General features: G+C 40.3%; 1 protein-coding gene across 1 annotated transcript in view; it reads right to left on the bottom strand.

The window, feature by feature from the left end:
- Nucleotides 1–19151, bottom strand: part of LOC138963792 (GTP-binding protein RAD-like) — a gene marked incomplete at its 3' end in the record, with an annotated part of 33117 nt that extends 13966 nt beyond the window's left edge. The window contains 1 exon segment of the mRNA XM_070335649.1: nucleotides 19077–19151. Coding sequence (XP_070191750.1) covers nucleotides 19077–19124 — 48 coding nt within the window.
- Between the last annotated feature and the right edge of the window lie 435 nt (nucleotides 19152–19586).

The raw sequence follows: 19586 nt of genomic DNA, 5'->3' as shown, positions 1-19586 counted from the left end.
ACCGAAACCTATACACACCCCTATACTGGGGGTGTAACAAGTCGCGTAAAGCGAAAATACAACATTTAGTCAAGCTCAGTCGAACTCACAGAATGAAACTAAACGCATTGCATTTTTTCCGCAAGACCGTACACTCGTAGCATCGTCTGTCCACTGCTCGTGGCAAAGGCAGTGAAATTAACAATCCAGAAAAGCGCGGTAGCGGTTGCGCTGAGGAGGATAGCACGCTTTTCTATATCTCTATTCTTTTTAACTCTTTGAACGTGTCTTTAATCCAAACATATCATATCTATATGTTTTTGGAATCAGGAACGGACAAGGAATAAGATGGAATTGTTTTTAAATCGATTTCGGAAATTACATTTTAATCATAATTTTTATATTTTTAATTTTCAGAGCTTGTTTTTAATCTGAATATAACATATTTATATGTTTTTGGAATAAAAAAATGATAAAGAATACGAAAAACGTAATTTTGGATCGTTTTATACAAAAATAATTTTAATTACAATTTTCCTTTTTTTAATGACCAAAGTCATCAACTAATTTTTAAGCCTCCAAGCTGAAATGCAATACCAAAGTCCGGCCTTCGTCGAAGATTGCTTGGCCAAAATTTCAATCAATTTGATTGAAAAATGAGGGTGTGACAGTGCCGCCTCAACCTTTACAAAATGCAGGATATGACGTCATCAAAGACATTTATCGAAAAAATGAAAAACACATCTGGGGATATCATACCCAGGAACTCTCATGACAACTTTCATAAAAATCGGTCCAGTAGTTTACTCTGAATCGCTCTACACACACACACACACACACACACACACACACACACACACACACACACACACACACACACACACACACAGACACACTCACACACACACACACACACACACACACACACACACACACACACATACACCACGACCCTCGTCTCGATCCCCCCCTCTATGTTAAAGCATTTAGTCAAAACTTGACTAAATGTAAAAAGGAGAAGGCCAAGATTTATTGTTGGTGAATGAGTGTGAGCAGACAGGAGGAAATGAACGTCCATTGTCATTGTCTATCAGTCTGGTCTTCCCTTGTTCCTGATTGAAAGTTAACTCACACGATGGAAAATAAACGCAACATATTTTAGAACGCTAAATATAAAAGTGTGTTCACTGTAGGACTTGTGTGTTGTTGTTTTTTTAGAAAAAAAAGAGAGGGACTAGTATGGCTGTCTTTTCTTCATTTTAAAATTGCTTTTCTTCTCGGTTTTTCACTCTTGTTTACTCCCCCCCCCCCCCACCTCCCCTGCCCCCGGTTGGCAATACATATTAGGATTGGTCGGGTTAACGCAGACAGATATATCATCTTTACAGCGTTTGGATTCACAGGTTTTGTGATCCTAGAAAGTTAAGAAGTATTCAGAGCAACGTGAAATGCAATCCCACAGTCCGGACTGTGTCAAATAATGTTTGATCAAAGTTTCAATAATTTTTTTTTAAACAAGGTTGACACAGTGTGCCATCACCTTTCGAGAAAAAAAGTCGGATATTACGTAAAAGACATTTATCAAAGAAATTAAAAAGTGTCGGGATATTATCCGAAAGAACCTTTTTGTAAAGCTTCATCATCATGTGTCCGGCAGTTTTCCTGGCAGTGCTCAACAGACACATAGACACACACGTACATACACCATCACCTAGTCTCGATTCCCTGTCTATCTGACAAGTTTTGGGTCAAAAATTGACTAAATGTAAATAGGAAAAAGGGAATTAATGTAAAAAGAATAAAAGAGGAATTTAATTAACACAACTTTTGACTGAAAGCACAGTGACTCAGACACTTGGCCACTCAATTTCTGCTTCCTTTCCTTTGATCTCTCTCAGACAGGCGTAATCTACCGAAAACAAGTTGAACTTTCCCAAACGCTGATGGAAATCCGGATATATACGCTTCCACAATATTTTCTCTGGTGCTTTATCTATTTACAGACTTCAAAAGCGAGAAGAAGAAAAAGATTTCAACGACTATCAATAGAATATATAGACAAGAGCTGACTGAAAGCTGTGCGCGTATTCGCAAAGGGAAAAAATAACATACACTGAAAATAAAATAAACCGACTAAGAAATAGAGGAAAAAGAAAGAAGATGACAGACATAGTTTTACCGGGCATTACTTCTGATCTCTGATAGCTCAGTTTTTGAGAAGAGAAGTTTGAGTAAAGTCTTTTGCTGCAAGCCTTTGAAGGTGAATAAAGAAACAAACAAACGTGGTAACTGGACGTCAAAGGAAAGAAAAAGGCTGGCGTTATTATCATTAGACCTAACATTTACAGGTTTAAACACATTTCGCCTCATTTCTGTTTCGTCCCATTTTCGTTTCGCCCCCGAGTTTCAGGCATTTTGCACCAATGAGATTTTACCCGTTCTGTCCAACATTGGGGAAAGGGAGGGGGGGGGGGGGGGAGCATAGACGGCGTTACATAACAGCAATTATCTGTCTCTTTTAATAATAATAATAATAATAATAATAATAATAATAATAATAATAATAATAATAATAATAATAATTGTCAGTAAGTACTGGTGTCACAAGACTGATGTGAAGCAGTTGATTGGCTAATGGCGATGCGCTAAAACTGTTAGCGCACTCTTGGAGTGCGCTAACTTTTCCACAGAGCGTATTCTTCCGCCCTTTGCCTAAGCGAGAGTGTGCTCTCATTCTCAGAATTAATTCATGACATGTAGCTTATATTCTCCACAATACCAATGATTATGACCATACATTTCCTGTTTCTCAATTAAAGCAAAAGTGGTTTTTTTCTGACAAGATTGCATGTGCCTGTGCCACAGATCTAAAAATAGAACCCGCTGTGTCTAATTTTTCAGTTTCGACTTGCGAAGATTCCTCTCATAATTATGCCATGTTAGTGGCATGTAGCTTATTATCCACATTACCAAATGAGGAGTTAGTATACAATTCCCAGCTGCTAATAGAAAACACAAGTGTTATTCCGATAACGTAGCAGCTAGATCAGCACGTAGCAGACTACACTGAAATACGACTGCATCTGTTCAGTGAATGAATGTTTTCCGAATTATTATTTCAAGGCAAGAACAATCGGAATCGAAAACGTGTAGGGTTTAGAACGTTCTTACCGTATATAAGACTTATTACCAGCCTGCCTCATGCGTGCAGACTCAGTGCAACGTGACGAGCAATTTTTGTTTTTGAAATGAGACTGCCATAGCGTAGCAGACGACATAAATCCCGCTCAGCAAATTAACATGTTGGGCAAATGTGAACAATAAAACGATGGGGATATAATACGTGTAGGGTTCAGAGCATTCTTACCGTTCATATTTAGTACCAGACTCCCCGATGAGTGAAGATACCACACGAGAAACATGCCACATTTATTTTGAAAATGTGCTTACCGTCGACCTTGGCAAGGGGCAAAACTCTGCACAGTCAACCTGTCGAAGCTCGATGAAGGTTTCGAATCGCAAATAACTAGCTAAGAGCACAGTCCTTTCTCCGAGTTTAAATGAGGTCTCTATGAAAGATCATCACTCTTTAGCTTAACGCTACACTGGAATTTACCAACAGAAATTAAAACAAGAGTTTGCGTGTGACGAAAGCACGACACACTTGAGACAGCCCACACAAAAGTAGATCTGACACAAACCTGACGTGACCACACAGTTACGCCTATCCAAATGCGCGTTGCAAAATGTGCGTTTTGAATCTTCTTTTTATATTTAGTCAAGTTTTGACTAAATATTTTAACATCGAGGGGGAATCGAAACGAGGGTCGTGGTGTATGTGCGTGTGTGTGTGTGTGCGTGTGTGTGTGCGTGTGTGTGTGTGTGTGTCTGTGTGTGTGTGTAGAGCGATTCAGACTAAACTACTGGACCGATCTTTATGACATTTGACATGAGAGTTCCTGGGTATGAAATCCCCGAACGTTTTTTTCATTTTTTTGATAAATGTCTTTGATGACGTCATATCCGGCTTTTCGTGAAAGTTGAGGCGGCACTGTCACGCCCTCATTTTTCAACGAAATTGATTGAAATTTTGGTCAAGTAATCTTCGACGAAGCCCGGACTTCGGTATTGCATTTCAGCTTGGTGGCTTAAAAATTAATTAATGACTTTGGTCATTAAAAATCTGAAAATTGTAAAAAAAAATAAAACTTTATAAAACGATCCAAATTTACGTTTATCTTATTCTCCATCATTTGCTGATTCCAAAAACATATAAATATGTTATATTCGGATTAAAAACAAGCTCTGAAAATTAAATATATAAAAATTATTATCAAAATTAAATTGTCCAAATCAATTTAAAAACACTTTCATCTTATTCCTTGTGGGTTCTTGATTCCAAAAACATATAGATATGATATGTTTGGATTAAAAACACGCTCAGAAAGTTAAAACAAAGAGAGGTACAGAAAAGCGTGCTATCCTTCTTAGCGCAACTACTACCCCGCTCTTCTTGTCAATTTCACTGCCTTTGCCATGAGCGGTGGACTGACGATGCTACGAGTATACGGTCTTGCTGAAAAATGGCATTGCGTTCAGTTTCATTCTGTGAGTTCGACAGCTACTTGACTAAATATTGTATTTTCGCCTTACGCGACTTGTTTATTTGGCGGTACTGACAATATCGTTATTGAAACAATCCCAGTGCACTAAAGGATTTATAGAGCAAATCTCGAAAATAATTATTGAACTCAGCGCTATATATGCGCTTCGTTCAATAATGAATTTTCTCGATTTGCTCTATAAATCCCTTAGTGCACTGGGATGTCTCAATAACTTAAATAATAATAATAATAATAATAATAATAATAATAATAATAATAATAATAATAATAATAATAATAATAATAATAATAATAATAATAATAATAATAATAAGGGTATTTATAGGGCGCAAATCCTAAAATAGTTCTAAGCGCCTTACAATCTTAAATATAATCATCTTAATAACAGCAACAATTTCACATTTAAAAACAAATAAACTTTAAATAAATGCAACACAATCACGTACACAATACACAATTCAAATGACTCTATTTACAACGTTTGTTTTGAATCACAATTCTACCGACACCAGTATGGAACGGTATTTTGAAATGTGGGGTATCTTGTCTGTCTTCTACGAGACTTCTTTTCTTCTTTCTATCACTTATCATTCTTGTTGTACGTAACTGAATGCATGTTAATTTATTTTTAATATACTTTCTTATGTGATAACCAATGTGCTGTATCTTCTCAGTTTTGCTGATGTTATACGCTTGGTACATATATTTACTCATTTTCCTTAAATAACATGTGATAACATTACTTCATAGCTAAGCAAATGATTTTACCTATGGCACAACACAAATCTCTAGCCTTCCTCTCTGAGATGCGTTTGAAGACAGACTGTTAAAAGAGAATAAATGTATGTACATAATTATGATAGAATAATGATGCATGAATTGAAGAAATGTATAAGAACACAAGAATGTATGAATGACAAAGAACAAATGTTTATTTTTGAATGTTTTATGTATGTTTTATTACGGACACAAAAGCTCAGCAATGCAATTTCTCTTTTAGAGATTAATAAAGTTTATTGTATTGTATTGTATTGTATTGTATTGAAGAAGACTGATCGTCGCAACTTAGTTGTGTTTTTTCCTTTGTTTATGAGTGTGTACGTTTCTGTATATTCCTAAAGTTTACGAAGGGCACGACAACCTCTTTCAAAGCCAACCCCCCTCCCCCCCTCCAAGTGTGTACAGAGAAAATGAACCAGAAACACATAACTAGCTAATTACCTAAATCACTCAACACCTCGGGCAATGAACTCTGGTGGAAGTGGCTGGGAGCCCGTGAGCATTCTTCTAATGTACTGCTTATCCAATTAAACAAACGGATAACGGTTGCCAGTGGCAACAATTATGAATTTGCAGTGAATCGCACCCTGAAGCCACAAGAAACCCTTCCGGAAACTTCAAGAAACCCTGCCGGAAACTTGCAAAAAAGACATAAACATCAACATAACAACGTAAAAAATAAATCGACACATACATGTACAATCTAAAGGCTGGAGACTATACTCCTTGTTTAAGTGATAAACGTTTGTAAAAATGATTTTTTTTCTGTAAGTTGAAGGAAGGTGATGAGGCTAAAAAATCACAAATAAAATAGAGCTTAACGCGCTAGTTTTCACAATAACGACTGAAATGTGAGTATGGAGTGTCCGATTTTTCCACAAACCACAACTGACGATATGTAGATATGTGAACACATCAAAAATCAAATGATCACATATGAAGAATGTGATAGAGAAACAATGCAGAACACTCACATAAACAACAGTTACTTTGCTGTTAAATAGACGTTGTCCGGAAATAAACCTGTCAGGCTTTTCAAGAGTTGAGGAAGAGTTGCGCACCGCTTTAGTGAGCCAAACAACAATAACAAGTGGTCGACTAGTTAGAACCAGCAATCGCAGCGAATTCGAATAACTGACCCCGATGTGTATATTCAGTGTATGTGTATACTATGCAGTGTTCAAATGCAAACATAATCGATTTCCTGGTTTCCATCAGGTCGTTATCAATGCTGTCTAACCTTTTTATTTGGGACACTTGGGCAAATGGCCTGTTTTAAATCTACTTCCTATACTCAGGGGTAGACTCCAGCCTTAACAATTCAGGAAACTCTCCATGCTATATCATTTGAAGGTGCATCCAACACACATGTGTTTACACTCGATATTTTTTTGTGTGACGTCATTGACAACTTTTTTCCTAAGGTTTACCTATCACCGATGTTATTGTTGAGCAGAAACAGATTTGAAAGCCCTTTCCGCAATCATTTGCAGGAATCACTTTACGTCACGCAAAGACCTAACTAGCTAATTCAAATGTTTTCTTATTGCAATTTGTTTTGTATCAGCCGTTCAATATTTTGATGGGACCAGAATTTCTCTTTGTATAACTGTCTGTCTGTCTGCTTGTTTGTTTCATCGCTTTGTCGCTTTTTCTGTTGAAAGCTAATCTCTCTGTCTGTATGCCTATCTCTGTGTATGCCTGCATGCCTGTCTGTGCCCACAGGAAGTAACAAAGCAGATTTTCTCATTTGACAGGAATGGCCTTTCGGTGATTTAGTGACATGTCCTTCGATATCAGGATCAATTAACGCAGCAGAGATCGAGCAAGAACACAACTAACAGCCTGTAATGGCAAGGTCGTCATGCCATACATCGTTCGCTGGATCCCCTGCCCATGCTCCTGTCTCGTGCTACTGTGTGCGACTTTGTATGGCGGCATACCAACGCCAAAAGTGTAAATTAAGGATCACACTAACACTGCTGAAGTAACGATGTCTTGCTAGATAATTCGAATGAAGACTTTTGACTCGTGCGCGAACGTCATCAGAAAAAAAGCAGCCACTTGTAAAGCGTATGCAGCGCAGGGTAATTTTTGTTATTGTAACTGATAATTATGACAAGTACCGCTGTTTAACCGACGTCTTGTAAGGTAACTGCATTTTAAAATTTAAAGCACTTTCAAGCCGCCTAAAAAATTACCTCAACGTACTACACACGCAGAAGACAGTGGCATGGCATCAATCTATTTTCAGAAAGATGTTCGCAAGTATAACAGTTCATTGGACTACAAAGAGCATTGCATTCTTTGTAAGGTAATGTTTGTCTCGCCTCAATGGCGACAATGTTAAAATGTTACTATGTCAGTGAGATGTCAGTAATTCACCAAAATGGTGTTCGTTATCAAATCATCACTTTTAGCACACATAAGCCGCCGTACATAACCTTGCCCTTGGTCCCTGTACGACAGACACCGTGATAAATGTCAAGAACTTGCCTGGCACACCGAGACTACCTCAAGTACAAGTTGCACGTGCTAAAGCTCGATGTCGCCCCGAGGGGTCAGTCGCTCTCATTAGATGGACGCCTCGGCTGGCACTTGGGCTTTAAACGATGGACGGTCGGTTTTGTCACCTCACTTCAGCCGTGGTCTGATGCAAGGATATCCGTGTTGGTCAAACTGCACTGGTAATTACTGGAATGTCCTCGAGGGAGGAGAGTAGGGTGCAAGGGTAAGTGTGTGACACTTTGGAAATGCCTTTACATTCTGTGGCTCAGAACCTTTGATGATAGTATTTGCTATCAGCCCAAAATAGACGATAAAGGGGCAGAAAGGACGAAGATCGAGGGAGCAAAGCGCAAGGCTCACAGAGAATCAAGCGTAAGTGGTTGCATGGCCTTTCGAGGAAAGGAGGCCATGGTATTTTGGTTACCAAAACTGAACTGTGTCAAATACAAACCATCAGTCACGGGTCAAGGTAGAAGGGGTGCCCGGGTAGCTCTGGTGGTAGAGCACTGGGCTTGTGATCGGAAGGTCGCAGGTTCGAATCCAGGCCGGGACGGACACGGGTCAACTTCATGTGCAAACCCAAAGACGGTATCCATCTCCCACCCCCGTGTCACCACAAGTGCATAAGTGCAGATGGCTGATACCACCTAAACACGCATACACTTGTGTATCTCATCAAAAGCCCTGAGGGCGTAAAACTCGAATTATCATATAACCCATATCTTTTACGTGCCATTGTGGTGACACGGGGTTGGGCAAGGGCAAGGTTATGTGGTCGCACATAAAGTCGACCCGTGTCCGTCCCCACCCGAATTCGAACCTGCGACCTTATTATTACATTAAGTGCTCTACCAACTGAGCTACCGGGCCCCCAGAGAGAGAGAGAGAGAGAGAGAGAGAGAGAGAGAGAGAGAGAGAGAGAGAGAGAGAGAGAGAGAGAGAGAGAGAGAGAGAGAGAGAGAGAGAGAGAGAGAGAGAGAGAGAGAGAGAGAGAGAGAGAACAGGAGCATCTGGAAGATAAGGACAGAACACGAAGAGTGATAATTATCGACCAACATACAACCCTCGTGGTGGTAATACACAGAGCAGACATTTCACACTTCCAGCGTGGGCCATTTCAGAGTAGATCATACGATGTGTCGGCGTTTCTCGACGAAGCAAAATTGCAAATTGCCCCTATTTTTGGGGCAGGCGAACGTCCTAGCGTAAGAGTAAAGCAGAGAAACTTACATATCAAAAGGAAGGAAGGAAGGAAGGAAGGAAGGAGGGAAAGAAGGAAAGAAGGCAGGAAGGAAGGAGGGAAAGAAGGAAAGAAGGCAGGAAAAAAAAGAGAAGGATTGAAAGAAGGTAGGAAGGACGGACGGACAGACGGACGGAAGGAGAATACTCCTTTACCTAAACGCTGACACAGAGTTACCTTATTAGCGATTGACTTAAGCTGAGAGGAAAGCAATTAACCGACAGACAGCCAACCCCGTGTTTTTTTTAATGATTTAAAAAAAATCAATTAACGACTGTACTCTGACCAGGTAATTAAAGCTGGGACAACGTACTGTAACTACTGAGTTGAAAATAACCCCAACAAAGGCTCAGACGATAAACCATCACAATCAAACTAAAGGCTTCACTTTCCATCGCCATTCCAGTAACCGGGTGTACCGAATAAACAATGCTTTTTGCTGGGCTTTTGGAGCCAAAAATAACACAACGAAGACACAAAATATGAAATATCACATTCCGCCTCCGAAAAGATGTCTTCATTTTTTTTTAATCGTCAATCCAGCGAACAAACATACCAAAGAAACAAAGACAGTCAAAGTTAAGGGTGCAACGCTCTGCGCTTTCTGGGCTGAAAATAACATAATACACGATATCCCAAAATATGAATTATAACATTCAGTCTCCAAGAAGACTTCTAGAACCACGTCCCATCATTAAACAAGCAAACTAACATTCCCTCATCACCCCGCAATATACTAAAGGTCAGACACTATTTCAAGCACCGTTGCAATTCCCTGGATTCAGCAGACCCCACGGACACGACAGTGGTGTGTATCAAATGATTCTAGGACCTACATTTCCCCTGACAAATAACTGACAAGATGTATCTAAATCCAGAACTCTGAAGACATGCCATCCAGTATTTATGTATACTATTTTTTCCATCTAGGGGCACATTTAGAGAGCCGGATTTGGAACAGGCTTCTTCGATCTGTGTGTTTATATCATCCGTGGCTCCGAATGATGATCTCCAGTGGCGGGCAAAGGATAGACACACACCATAAATTCAGACGAGTGTCAGATTCCTACGCAGCGCGGCTAAGGCAGCAGTCTTGTTCGATAGAGTCAGACTGGGAGACAGCAAACTATGTCCGTAAAGTAGTGACTTTTTAAAGACAGAAATACCTTACCAGAGCATTATTTAAGCGACCGAAATGATCAAAATGTTGATGTTTATTTTAGTGTGACAGAGGGGTGCATCATAATTATAACTACAGCGTTGACATTTGCCGCTGAAATGATCAAAATGATGATGTTGTGACAGAATTACATGACGGGGGGGGGGGGGGGGGGGGTGGGGGTGGGGGGTGGGGGGGGTGGGGGGGGTGGGGGTGGGGGGGGGGGTGGGGGTGGGGGGGGGGGGGGAGGGGGGGGGGGGGGTGGAGGCATGTATCATGATTATAACTGCAGCGTTGTCATTTGCCACAGAAATGATCAAAGTTGTGGTGTCTAATTTTGTATGACAGATTGACAAGAGCAAATGAAGGGGGCTAAACAATATAATGTTATTCAGAATGTTAACTAGAAATGTGATTACCTTAACAGCTCGGAAATCAGGTTCATTCATTCCAGAAAGAAAGAGAAAGAAAGGAAGAAAGAAAGAGAGCTTCGTGTATCTTTTTCTTTCGAAAATATGCACATCAGAATTCCATATTCTCTACCACCGTGATCGCTTGCCTCCCCTCATTAATGGCAATTGTTTTAAGCGCTCACTCTTCCATTGACCATGGAAAAACTGAGTTATTTCTGGAATCATCTGTCCGCCCGAGACACGAAAAGGAGACAAACGCCAGAGATGGCTGTCATAACTGGATCCCATCGTGACCAAAGGATGATGATATTAACTCATCCTACCAGTAACGTCTAATCTTATTCTTGATAGAAATGTCTGCTGTGAGCACAAAAAAGAAATCCCCTGACAATGCTGGCAGAACAGACAGAAGTGGGCGTGCATAAAACAATCTTTCAAAAAGCACACCCACGTCAGGCTGAGAATTAATACTAATTTTCAGTTTCAATTTCATAGACAAATTCTTCAAACTTTTCGTGAAAGATGTTCTTTCAAATAACAAATACGAAATGAGAATCTTGCACGCTCTCTGGAAAGGACATAAAGCCCTGGGGAATTGGTGCTTCGATATGAACAAAGAAACTGGCAGTACGTGCATATTGCTGTTTTATGAAAAGGAGATAAATGATTGCAGTGATCGAGTTCACAACAAAATGTCCAGCATTTTTGTTCCCTCTTTACCGGAAAAATCTCTGCATATAACCTGAAATAAAATCGTCAAACTCACACGGCTGACATTTGTTTTGGCCATGCAGTTTCTTCCAGACAAATATAATACAATCACAATGGTTTTTCTACTTGATTTGAATGGCGTAGCATAGCGAACAGTTTTTGTGAGAGTCAGAATACCTGTAACACGGGGTTTAAGAACAACTATCGCGATCACAAGACTGACTAGCTTGAAACGACACTAAAATAAAGAAAATCCCATCGAGCATCAAATACAAGTCATGTCCATGGTTGATTTAAACAACCCTTATTAGTCTCCTTTTTGCAATATCATTGTATCTATGTGACAAGCATACATTTTTGTGGTTTTTTTGGTACAAAACACACCAAAGTATTTGATCTTGTTCTTTTTGCATGAATACATCTGTCACGGAGATGGAGGCCTCAAGAATTCAGCCTTCGATTTTGAAAAACAGAAAGCAAGATTCAATAATATGCATCTGGTTAGTTTTCAAGACGAAAAAAAACCCAACTAACTTTTTAATCTTAAAAAAAAAGTATGTCAACCAAGCAAAATCGCAGGGGAACACTCCGAAATAGTAACAATGACCTCATCAAGGTAATTATTGTCGAGACGGTCGTCGACATGCAGGCATCGCGTGCTCATAACAAAAATCAAAACAAAACCGTAAGTCATCGTCCTTGATTTCATTTCTCATTCAGGCATGTAGCATTCCCCCCATTCGACACATAATTATGGCACAGACCTTTGAGTAGGAGTTCGAAAATGATAAGGATAATGTTTCGTTCTTCTTACCCCTCATCCCTCCCGCTGCGCTCAACATATCACCCCCCCCCCCCCTATCTCCGCCCCCTCTCTCTATTTCTCTGTCTCTGTCTTTCTCTCTTTGTCTCTGTCTGTCTGCCTGTCTGTCTTTCTCTGTCTCTCTTTGTCTCTGTCTCTATCTGTGTCTGTCTGTCTGACTCTTTTAAGGACAGGTTGTTTGTTAGACAAGGCAATGTGCCATAAAACCTTTATCCTTGTAAATTAAAGTTCGTTCGTTCGTTCGTTCTCCCCCACCCTCTCTCTCTCTCTCTCTCTCTCTCTCTCTTTCTCTCGTGTCCTCGTCTCTTCAAAGCGCCCACGCTCTGACACACATTTTCTGGCATAATGTAAAACCGTCTGCCTCAAAACTCTTAATTCTGCTGGCCGGAAAGCCCGTGCACACTGACGAAAAGGCCGAAGGAAGGCCATACAGCTCTAATTCCTCTCGGTCAGGCGATCGAAGCGACAGAAACTAAATGTCAAATGAATGGAAAGTATCCACGCTCTTTCGCAATTAACTGGCAGGAAGAATCTTGTTCTAAATCAACTTCTGTGCTACACGAAACTGGGTCAGTGTATGTGGAGAATGAATGAGTCATCACAAGGCTGAATTGTGTGTGTGTGTGTGTGTTTTATTTTTTTATTTTTTTAAGAATTCGAGGAAATAGAGAGACAGAGATAAAGAGAAATAGAGACAATTGAATTGAATTGAATTGAACTTTATTTTTCGAGGGTGACAGAATAAGCAATGGAAGCATGTTGGTTTTTTTTATCCGGCCCTCGCCCTTTTAGAGTAAGAGAGAGAGAGAGAGAGAGAGAGAGAGAGAGAGAGAGAGAGAGAGAGAGAGAGAGAGAGAGAGAGAGAGAGAGAGAGAGAGAGAGAGAGAGATATCAGACAAACGGAAACATATAGGTTGCTAGAAGATCGGGTGGCGAAAACAATAAAAAAAAAACGCTGGCGCTGGACCCGAGTTTTTGTCTTGTGCACGTGGATTTAAATTTTTTTTTTATTAACACTATTAGAAAAATTATTAGAGTAAAATAAAACAATAAACAAAAGTAAACAAGAATTAAAAAAAAATAAAAAAAAATAAAAAAATAGACCGCCCATACCGGGAATCGAACTCGGATCACTTTGGCACAGTATGAAAGTTTTTGTCTTGTGCACGTGAATTAAAAAAAAAAATTTAAATTTATTTTACACAATTAAAAAAATTATTAGAGTAAAATAAAACATTAAAACGTTTATAATAAACAATAGTAAACAAGAATTAAAAAAAATAAAAATAGACCGCCCATGCCGGGAATCGAACCCGGATCCCTTTGGCCACCAAGCCACCACCTTGAATCACTGACACAGTGTCCCTGTCGCTCTCTCTCGTGCTCTCTGTCTCTCTTTCAGTCTCACCGAGACCAAACCTGCACTGTAGTTTCTTTGCCGAGACCAAATTAATCCCCACCCGCTGGCTGGCTCGTCTCGCATGCGATACGCATGCTTTTCATGACGCACGCGTTCGGCTGTTCTATCAGTTCAATGGCTGGCTGTCGCTCCGATTGAATTCGTCCAACCGTCAAGAACTTTTGTGTTTTTGGGGGCATTTAGGTCCCAGGTAACATTATGAAGTTTTAATACGATCAATCGGACCTATTATCAAGTTAGTGTATCAACTTTGAACGAACTGCGCCCAGTAGTTTCCCAGCAATAAGCTGTTAAGTCGAGACAGACACACACACAGATACACACACAGACACACAATTAAAGTCTGCTGGACCCAAGTACTAGCGTACTCGGGGATTAAAGACTCATGTAAAGGTGCATCTCATGTTTTCCAAAAATAATAAAACATATTTTATAACGCAATCCCCCCAACACACACACACACACACACACCACACACACACACACACACACACACCACACACGCACACACACACACACAACCCACACAACCCACACAACAAACACACACACACACACACACGCACACACACACACACGTGAAATGTCACCAGGAAAAAAGACGATCGTTTGATCCATAAAACAGCTTAGCATGACCGCTCTTGCACCTGACCACGCGTATATTGAGTTTCTCCCATTTTAGATTCTTGTCCTTCGTAAAGAGTGAACGGGATCGGGTGTTTTATGGAGGACAGGAATTCAGAAGTGGGAGGAATTCAGAAGTGGGAGAAATTCTATCGGCGTGGTCAGGTGCAATAACTGCCTTAGGAATCAAATTCTCTGTTTTTCCATCTTCTGACATTTCATGACATTTTTAAAGTGGATACGTCTTATATGTCAAAGTTTGAAAATGTGTGTGGCTTGCTTAGTCTTGAAAAAGAACAACTCCCACGCTCCGCCCCCCCCCTCCCGCCCTCCACCCACCACCAACATCTACCAATCTCCTACCCATCGCAGCCAACCGCCTATACCACCACCCTCTCCTGACCGCCCCCTCCCACCCCCCCCCCCCCCCCGACTTCCCTCCCGCATCCCCAATAAAACAAGAAGACAAATGTGCTCATGTTTAATCGCGTAGACGAAAGACAGATACCAATAAAGAGTAATACCTTTAGTGCCCCAGCCATGACAGATCGAGTACTCCAAAAACAAAACGAAACGAGACCCTCAGATCTGGGACCAGATGACAACAGAAGACCACCTCGCTCTGCTGTCTCTCGGTACCATGGCAACCAGAAAACATTAGACTTAAAAGTCGTCATCCTGTTTGCAGGACTGCTCAAGAGGGCGAGTAAGAGCCTTTTGTTTATCAGCTTGAGAGAGAGAGAGAGAGAACTCAGAACGGTTTATTGTACTAAGGCCACAGACCCATATACAAACCAAAGGGAATTTGGGAAAAACAAAAACAGAAACACAAAAACACAACAACGACAACAACCATGAAATAAACTCTCTGTGTACCTATGTCTGTGTCTATCTCTCTGTCTATCACGATCCTCTCTGTCTCTCTGCATGTCTGCCTGCCTGCCTGCCTGCCTGCCTGCCTGTCTGTCTGTCTGTCTGTCTGTCAGTCTCTCTCTCTCTCTCTCTCTCTCTCTCTCTCTCTCTCTCTCTCTCTCTTTTCATTACACAAATATGTTCTTTATTATATGTATTATGTGGAATTTATGTTGCGATTTTCCATCCTCATCATCATCATCATCATCATCATCATCATCATCATCATCATCATCATCATCATCATCATCATCATCATCATCACTTGATCATCATCATCATCACTTGATCATCATCATCATCATCATCATCATCATCATCATCATCATCATCATCATCATCATCATCATCATCATCATCATCATCATCATCATCATCATCATCATCATCATCATCATCATCATCATCATCATCAACAACATCTTCATCATCATCATCACTTACACCATATAATCATTATTAGCATTAGTGTAAACGTTGGTATCGTGTGAATTTTACCGTCGATCACTTTACATGTGTAACCTCAATTAACATGTTGCATGTTTCGCTTTCGATTTGTATGTTGCTTACTTTGTCATTTTGTTGTTTGTGTTTATTTGCTTGTTTGCTTACTTGTCGACTGTTTGCTGATTCGTTCGTTTACTTTGTTTATTTGTCATGTTGCTTTACTTGTTTATCATTTATTAGACATTTGTATTAGAAGTAAGGACCGGTTGTAAGAAAAGGCGTCGCCTTAAACCTCTATCCTTGAAAAATAAAGTTCCATCATCATCATCATCATCATCATCATCATCATCATCATCATCATCATCATCTCTCTCTCTCTCTCTCTCTCTCTCTCTCTCTCTCTCTCTCTCTCTCTCTCTCTCTCTCTCTCTCTCTCTCTCTCTGAGTCTCTCTCTTTCAATGGGCAAGGGCCGGTTAAAAAAAACAAGTCGCGTAAGGCGAAATTACTACATTTAGTCAAGCTGTGGAACTCACAGAATGAAAATGAACGCACTGCATTTTTTCACAATGACCGTAGTCCGCCGCTTGTGCAAAACGGAGTTAAACTGACGAGCCTGTTCAGCGCGGTAGTGGTTTCGCTGTGCTGCTTTGCACGCTTTTCTGTACCTCTCTTTGTTTTAACTTTCTGAGCGTGTTTTTAATCCAAACATATCATATCTATATGTTTTTGGAATCAGGAACCGACAAGGAATAAGATGAAATTGTTTTTAAACTGATTTCGGAAATTTAATTTTGATCATAATTTTTATATTTTTAATTTTCAGAGCTTGTTTTTAATCCAAATATAACATATTTATATGTTTTTTGCATAAAAAATTTTTACCAGCAAAATAGATGGTTTCAGCAGCAAATAGGAAGAAGTGAGCAGCGAATGTGAAGCAGCAAATTGGATGAATTCAACAGCAGAATAGATGAATTGAACAGCCAAGCAGATTTCTTTAACATCGTTTCATTCTTTGTAACCGCAAGACCTAGAGCGTGAAACATGCGGTTAGCATCACTGTACCCCAAGATAAGTACAGGGAAACCCTGCCATATCAACTTATACGTTGCGTCTGCATGGACATTCGCAGCATCAGCACCAAGTTTCAGCAGACGCTTGGTTGTCATGCACACCCTGAAAAAAGCCTCTTTCTGGTCATACGAACACTCAAAACCACAAACGAAAGTTACATCGTCATCATCAGGCACAGCTGTGGGAGAATCAGCCCATGCTGCAAGTTCACCCAGGGAAATTGTATGCTTTCCACATTCTTTCATTCTCAGACCGACAAGGTAATTTTTGAGCTGGGCTTTCGAAGGCAAGTTTGCAAAGTCCCTATTGCGCAGTGCTACCAGAATCGCCCTTGGTTTTCTCACACCATCTCTGAACAGAGAATCAATCACAGTCCTTGTGTCTGGGTGAATCCCCCTTGTAGGCCTTGGTGTAGTTGCGTATTTATTTATCGCAGCTAATTTGCTGTTGAAACCCATCTTTTTTGCTGCTGGTCCATCTTTTTTGCTGCTGGTCCATCTAATTTGCTGGTCCATTAAATCCCTGCCTATGTTTTTGTAATCAGGAAATGATGTAGAACAAGATGAACGTAAATATGGATCGTTTTATATAAAAAAAAATTATTACAATTTTCAGATTTTTAATGACTAAAGTCATTAATTAATTTTTAAGCCACCAAGCTGAAATGCAATACCGAAGTCCGGCCTTCGTCGAAGATTCCTTTACAAAAATTTCAATCAATTTGATTTGTTTGTTTGTTTGTTTAACGCCCAGCCAATCAATTTGATTGAAAAATGAGGGTGTGACAGTGCCGCCTCAACTTTTACAAAAAGCCGGATATGACGTCATCAAAAGTATTTATCGAAAAAATGAAAACAATATCCGGGGATATCATTCTCAGGAACTCTCATGTCAAATTTCATAAAGATCGGTCCAGTAGTTTGGTCTGAATCGCTCTACACACACACACGCACAGACAGACAGACACACACACATACACCACGACCCTCGTCTCGATTCACCCTCTATGTTAAAACATTTAGTCAAAACTTGACTAAATGTAAAAAGCATGTTTGCATTGCTTTTTCTGTCACCCTCTAAAAATAAATGGCAGTGTCAGTTTCAGTTTCCCCCTCTCTCTCTCTTTCTGTTCTCTCTCTCTCTCTCTATCTCTCTCTCTCTCTCTCTCTCTCTCTCTCTCTCTCTCTCTCTCTCTCTCTCTCTCTCTCTCTCTCTCTCTCTCTCTCGCTAGCCCAGTTTAGTTGAGGTGTTCTGCCAATTAATGAAAATTTAAAAAGGTACAGCGATTGCGATGCAGCTCGTAATTGCTCTTACTGTGGAAATGTGGAAGAGAATGAACACCACTTTTTATTACACTGTCCATTGTATTCTGATTTGAGAGAGAACGAGAGAGAGAGAGAGAGAGAGAGAGAGAGAGAGAGAGAGAGAGAGAGAGAGAGAGAGAGAGAGAGAGAGACAGGCAGGCAGGCAGGCAGGCAGGCAGGCAGACATGCAGAGAGACAGACAGAGACAGAGAGGATCGTGATAGACAGAGAGACAGACAGAGACATAGGGACAGAGAGACAGATAGAAAGACAGACACAGACAGACAGAGCCATAAAGAATGAGAGCCATAGAGACATAGAGACAGAGAGACACAGAAAGACAGACAGACAGACAGACAGAGACAGAAACACACAAAAGAAAGAAACGTAGAGAGAGGGAGAGAATGCTCCTTCTTTTTTTACTGAATGGAAAAGTTATCCCTAGTCATTAAGAGATCGGATGACGAAAACATTGTTTAAGACTCATGTAAAGGTTAATTACAGCTTAAGTGGGCTACAACTCTTGTTTACGCTCTCTATTTTGAGGAAAGTACGAGATAAGAGTAACCGCCAAACAGTATGTGTAACATAGAGTTAACTTAGAGGTTTTTTTTCTATGCCCTTCCCCCCCCCCTTTTTTTTTTTTTTACATTTACAATCTATAAGTAACACAAAGACAGACAGACGGACAGACAGATAGAAAGAAAGGAAACACATCAACAGAGAGACAGATTTTGAGAAGAGAAAACAAGATGAAAACAGACAGAGGGAGGATCAGACAGAGAGATAAAGACAGACAGACAGACAAACAAACTCAAAGACAGACAAACAAACTCAAAGACAGACAGGCATACAAAGTAAACAGACAAACAAACACAGACAGACAAACAAATTCAAAGACAGACAGACAAAGACAGACATACAAACAATTTCGAAGACAGACAGACGGACAGGCAAAGACAGACAGACACACAGACAGACAAACAGACAGACAGACGGACAGTCAGGCAAGACAAACAGACAGAGGCAAACTAATCAATAGAAGGTTCAACTTACTGTGGGTCCTTCAGTGAACTCGATCATAGACTCCTCCCCGTCCAGCATGACTGACACGATGCACGGACCATCCTCGCCATCTGCACACGAAACACAACGAGAACAATTAAGCGTTTATTTTCATCCACGTCTGCAACAAAATTGACATTAAAATGCATATTCTGCCCAAAAAAAAACCCACACCGACAACAATCGTTTATTGTAATAAACGTCTGAATGAAAGTGCATATTCTGCCCCCCAAAAACACCGACAACAATCGTGAATTGTAATAAACGTCTGAATGAAAGTGCATATTCTGCCCCCCAAAACACACCGACAACAATCGTGAATTGTAATAAACGTCTGAATGAAAGTGCATATTCTGCCCCCCAAAACACACTGGCAACAGTCGTTTATTGTAATAAACGTCTGAATGAAAGTGCACATTCTGCCCCCCAAAACACACCGACAACAATCGTGAATTGTAATAAACGTCTGAATGAGAGTGCATATTCTGCCCCCCAAAACAC

The sequence above is a fragment of the Littorina saxatilis genome, linkage group LG1 (assembly GCF_037325665.1).
Source record: "Littorina saxatilis isolate snail1 linkage group LG1, US_GU_Lsax_2.0, whole genome shotgun sequence".
In the NCBI taxonomy this organism is placed as follows: domain Eukaryota; kingdom Metazoa; phylum Mollusca; class Gastropoda; order Littorinimorpha; family Littorinidae; genus Littorina; species Littorina saxatilis.
This window is presented reverse-complemented; position numbering and strand designations above follow the sequence as displayed.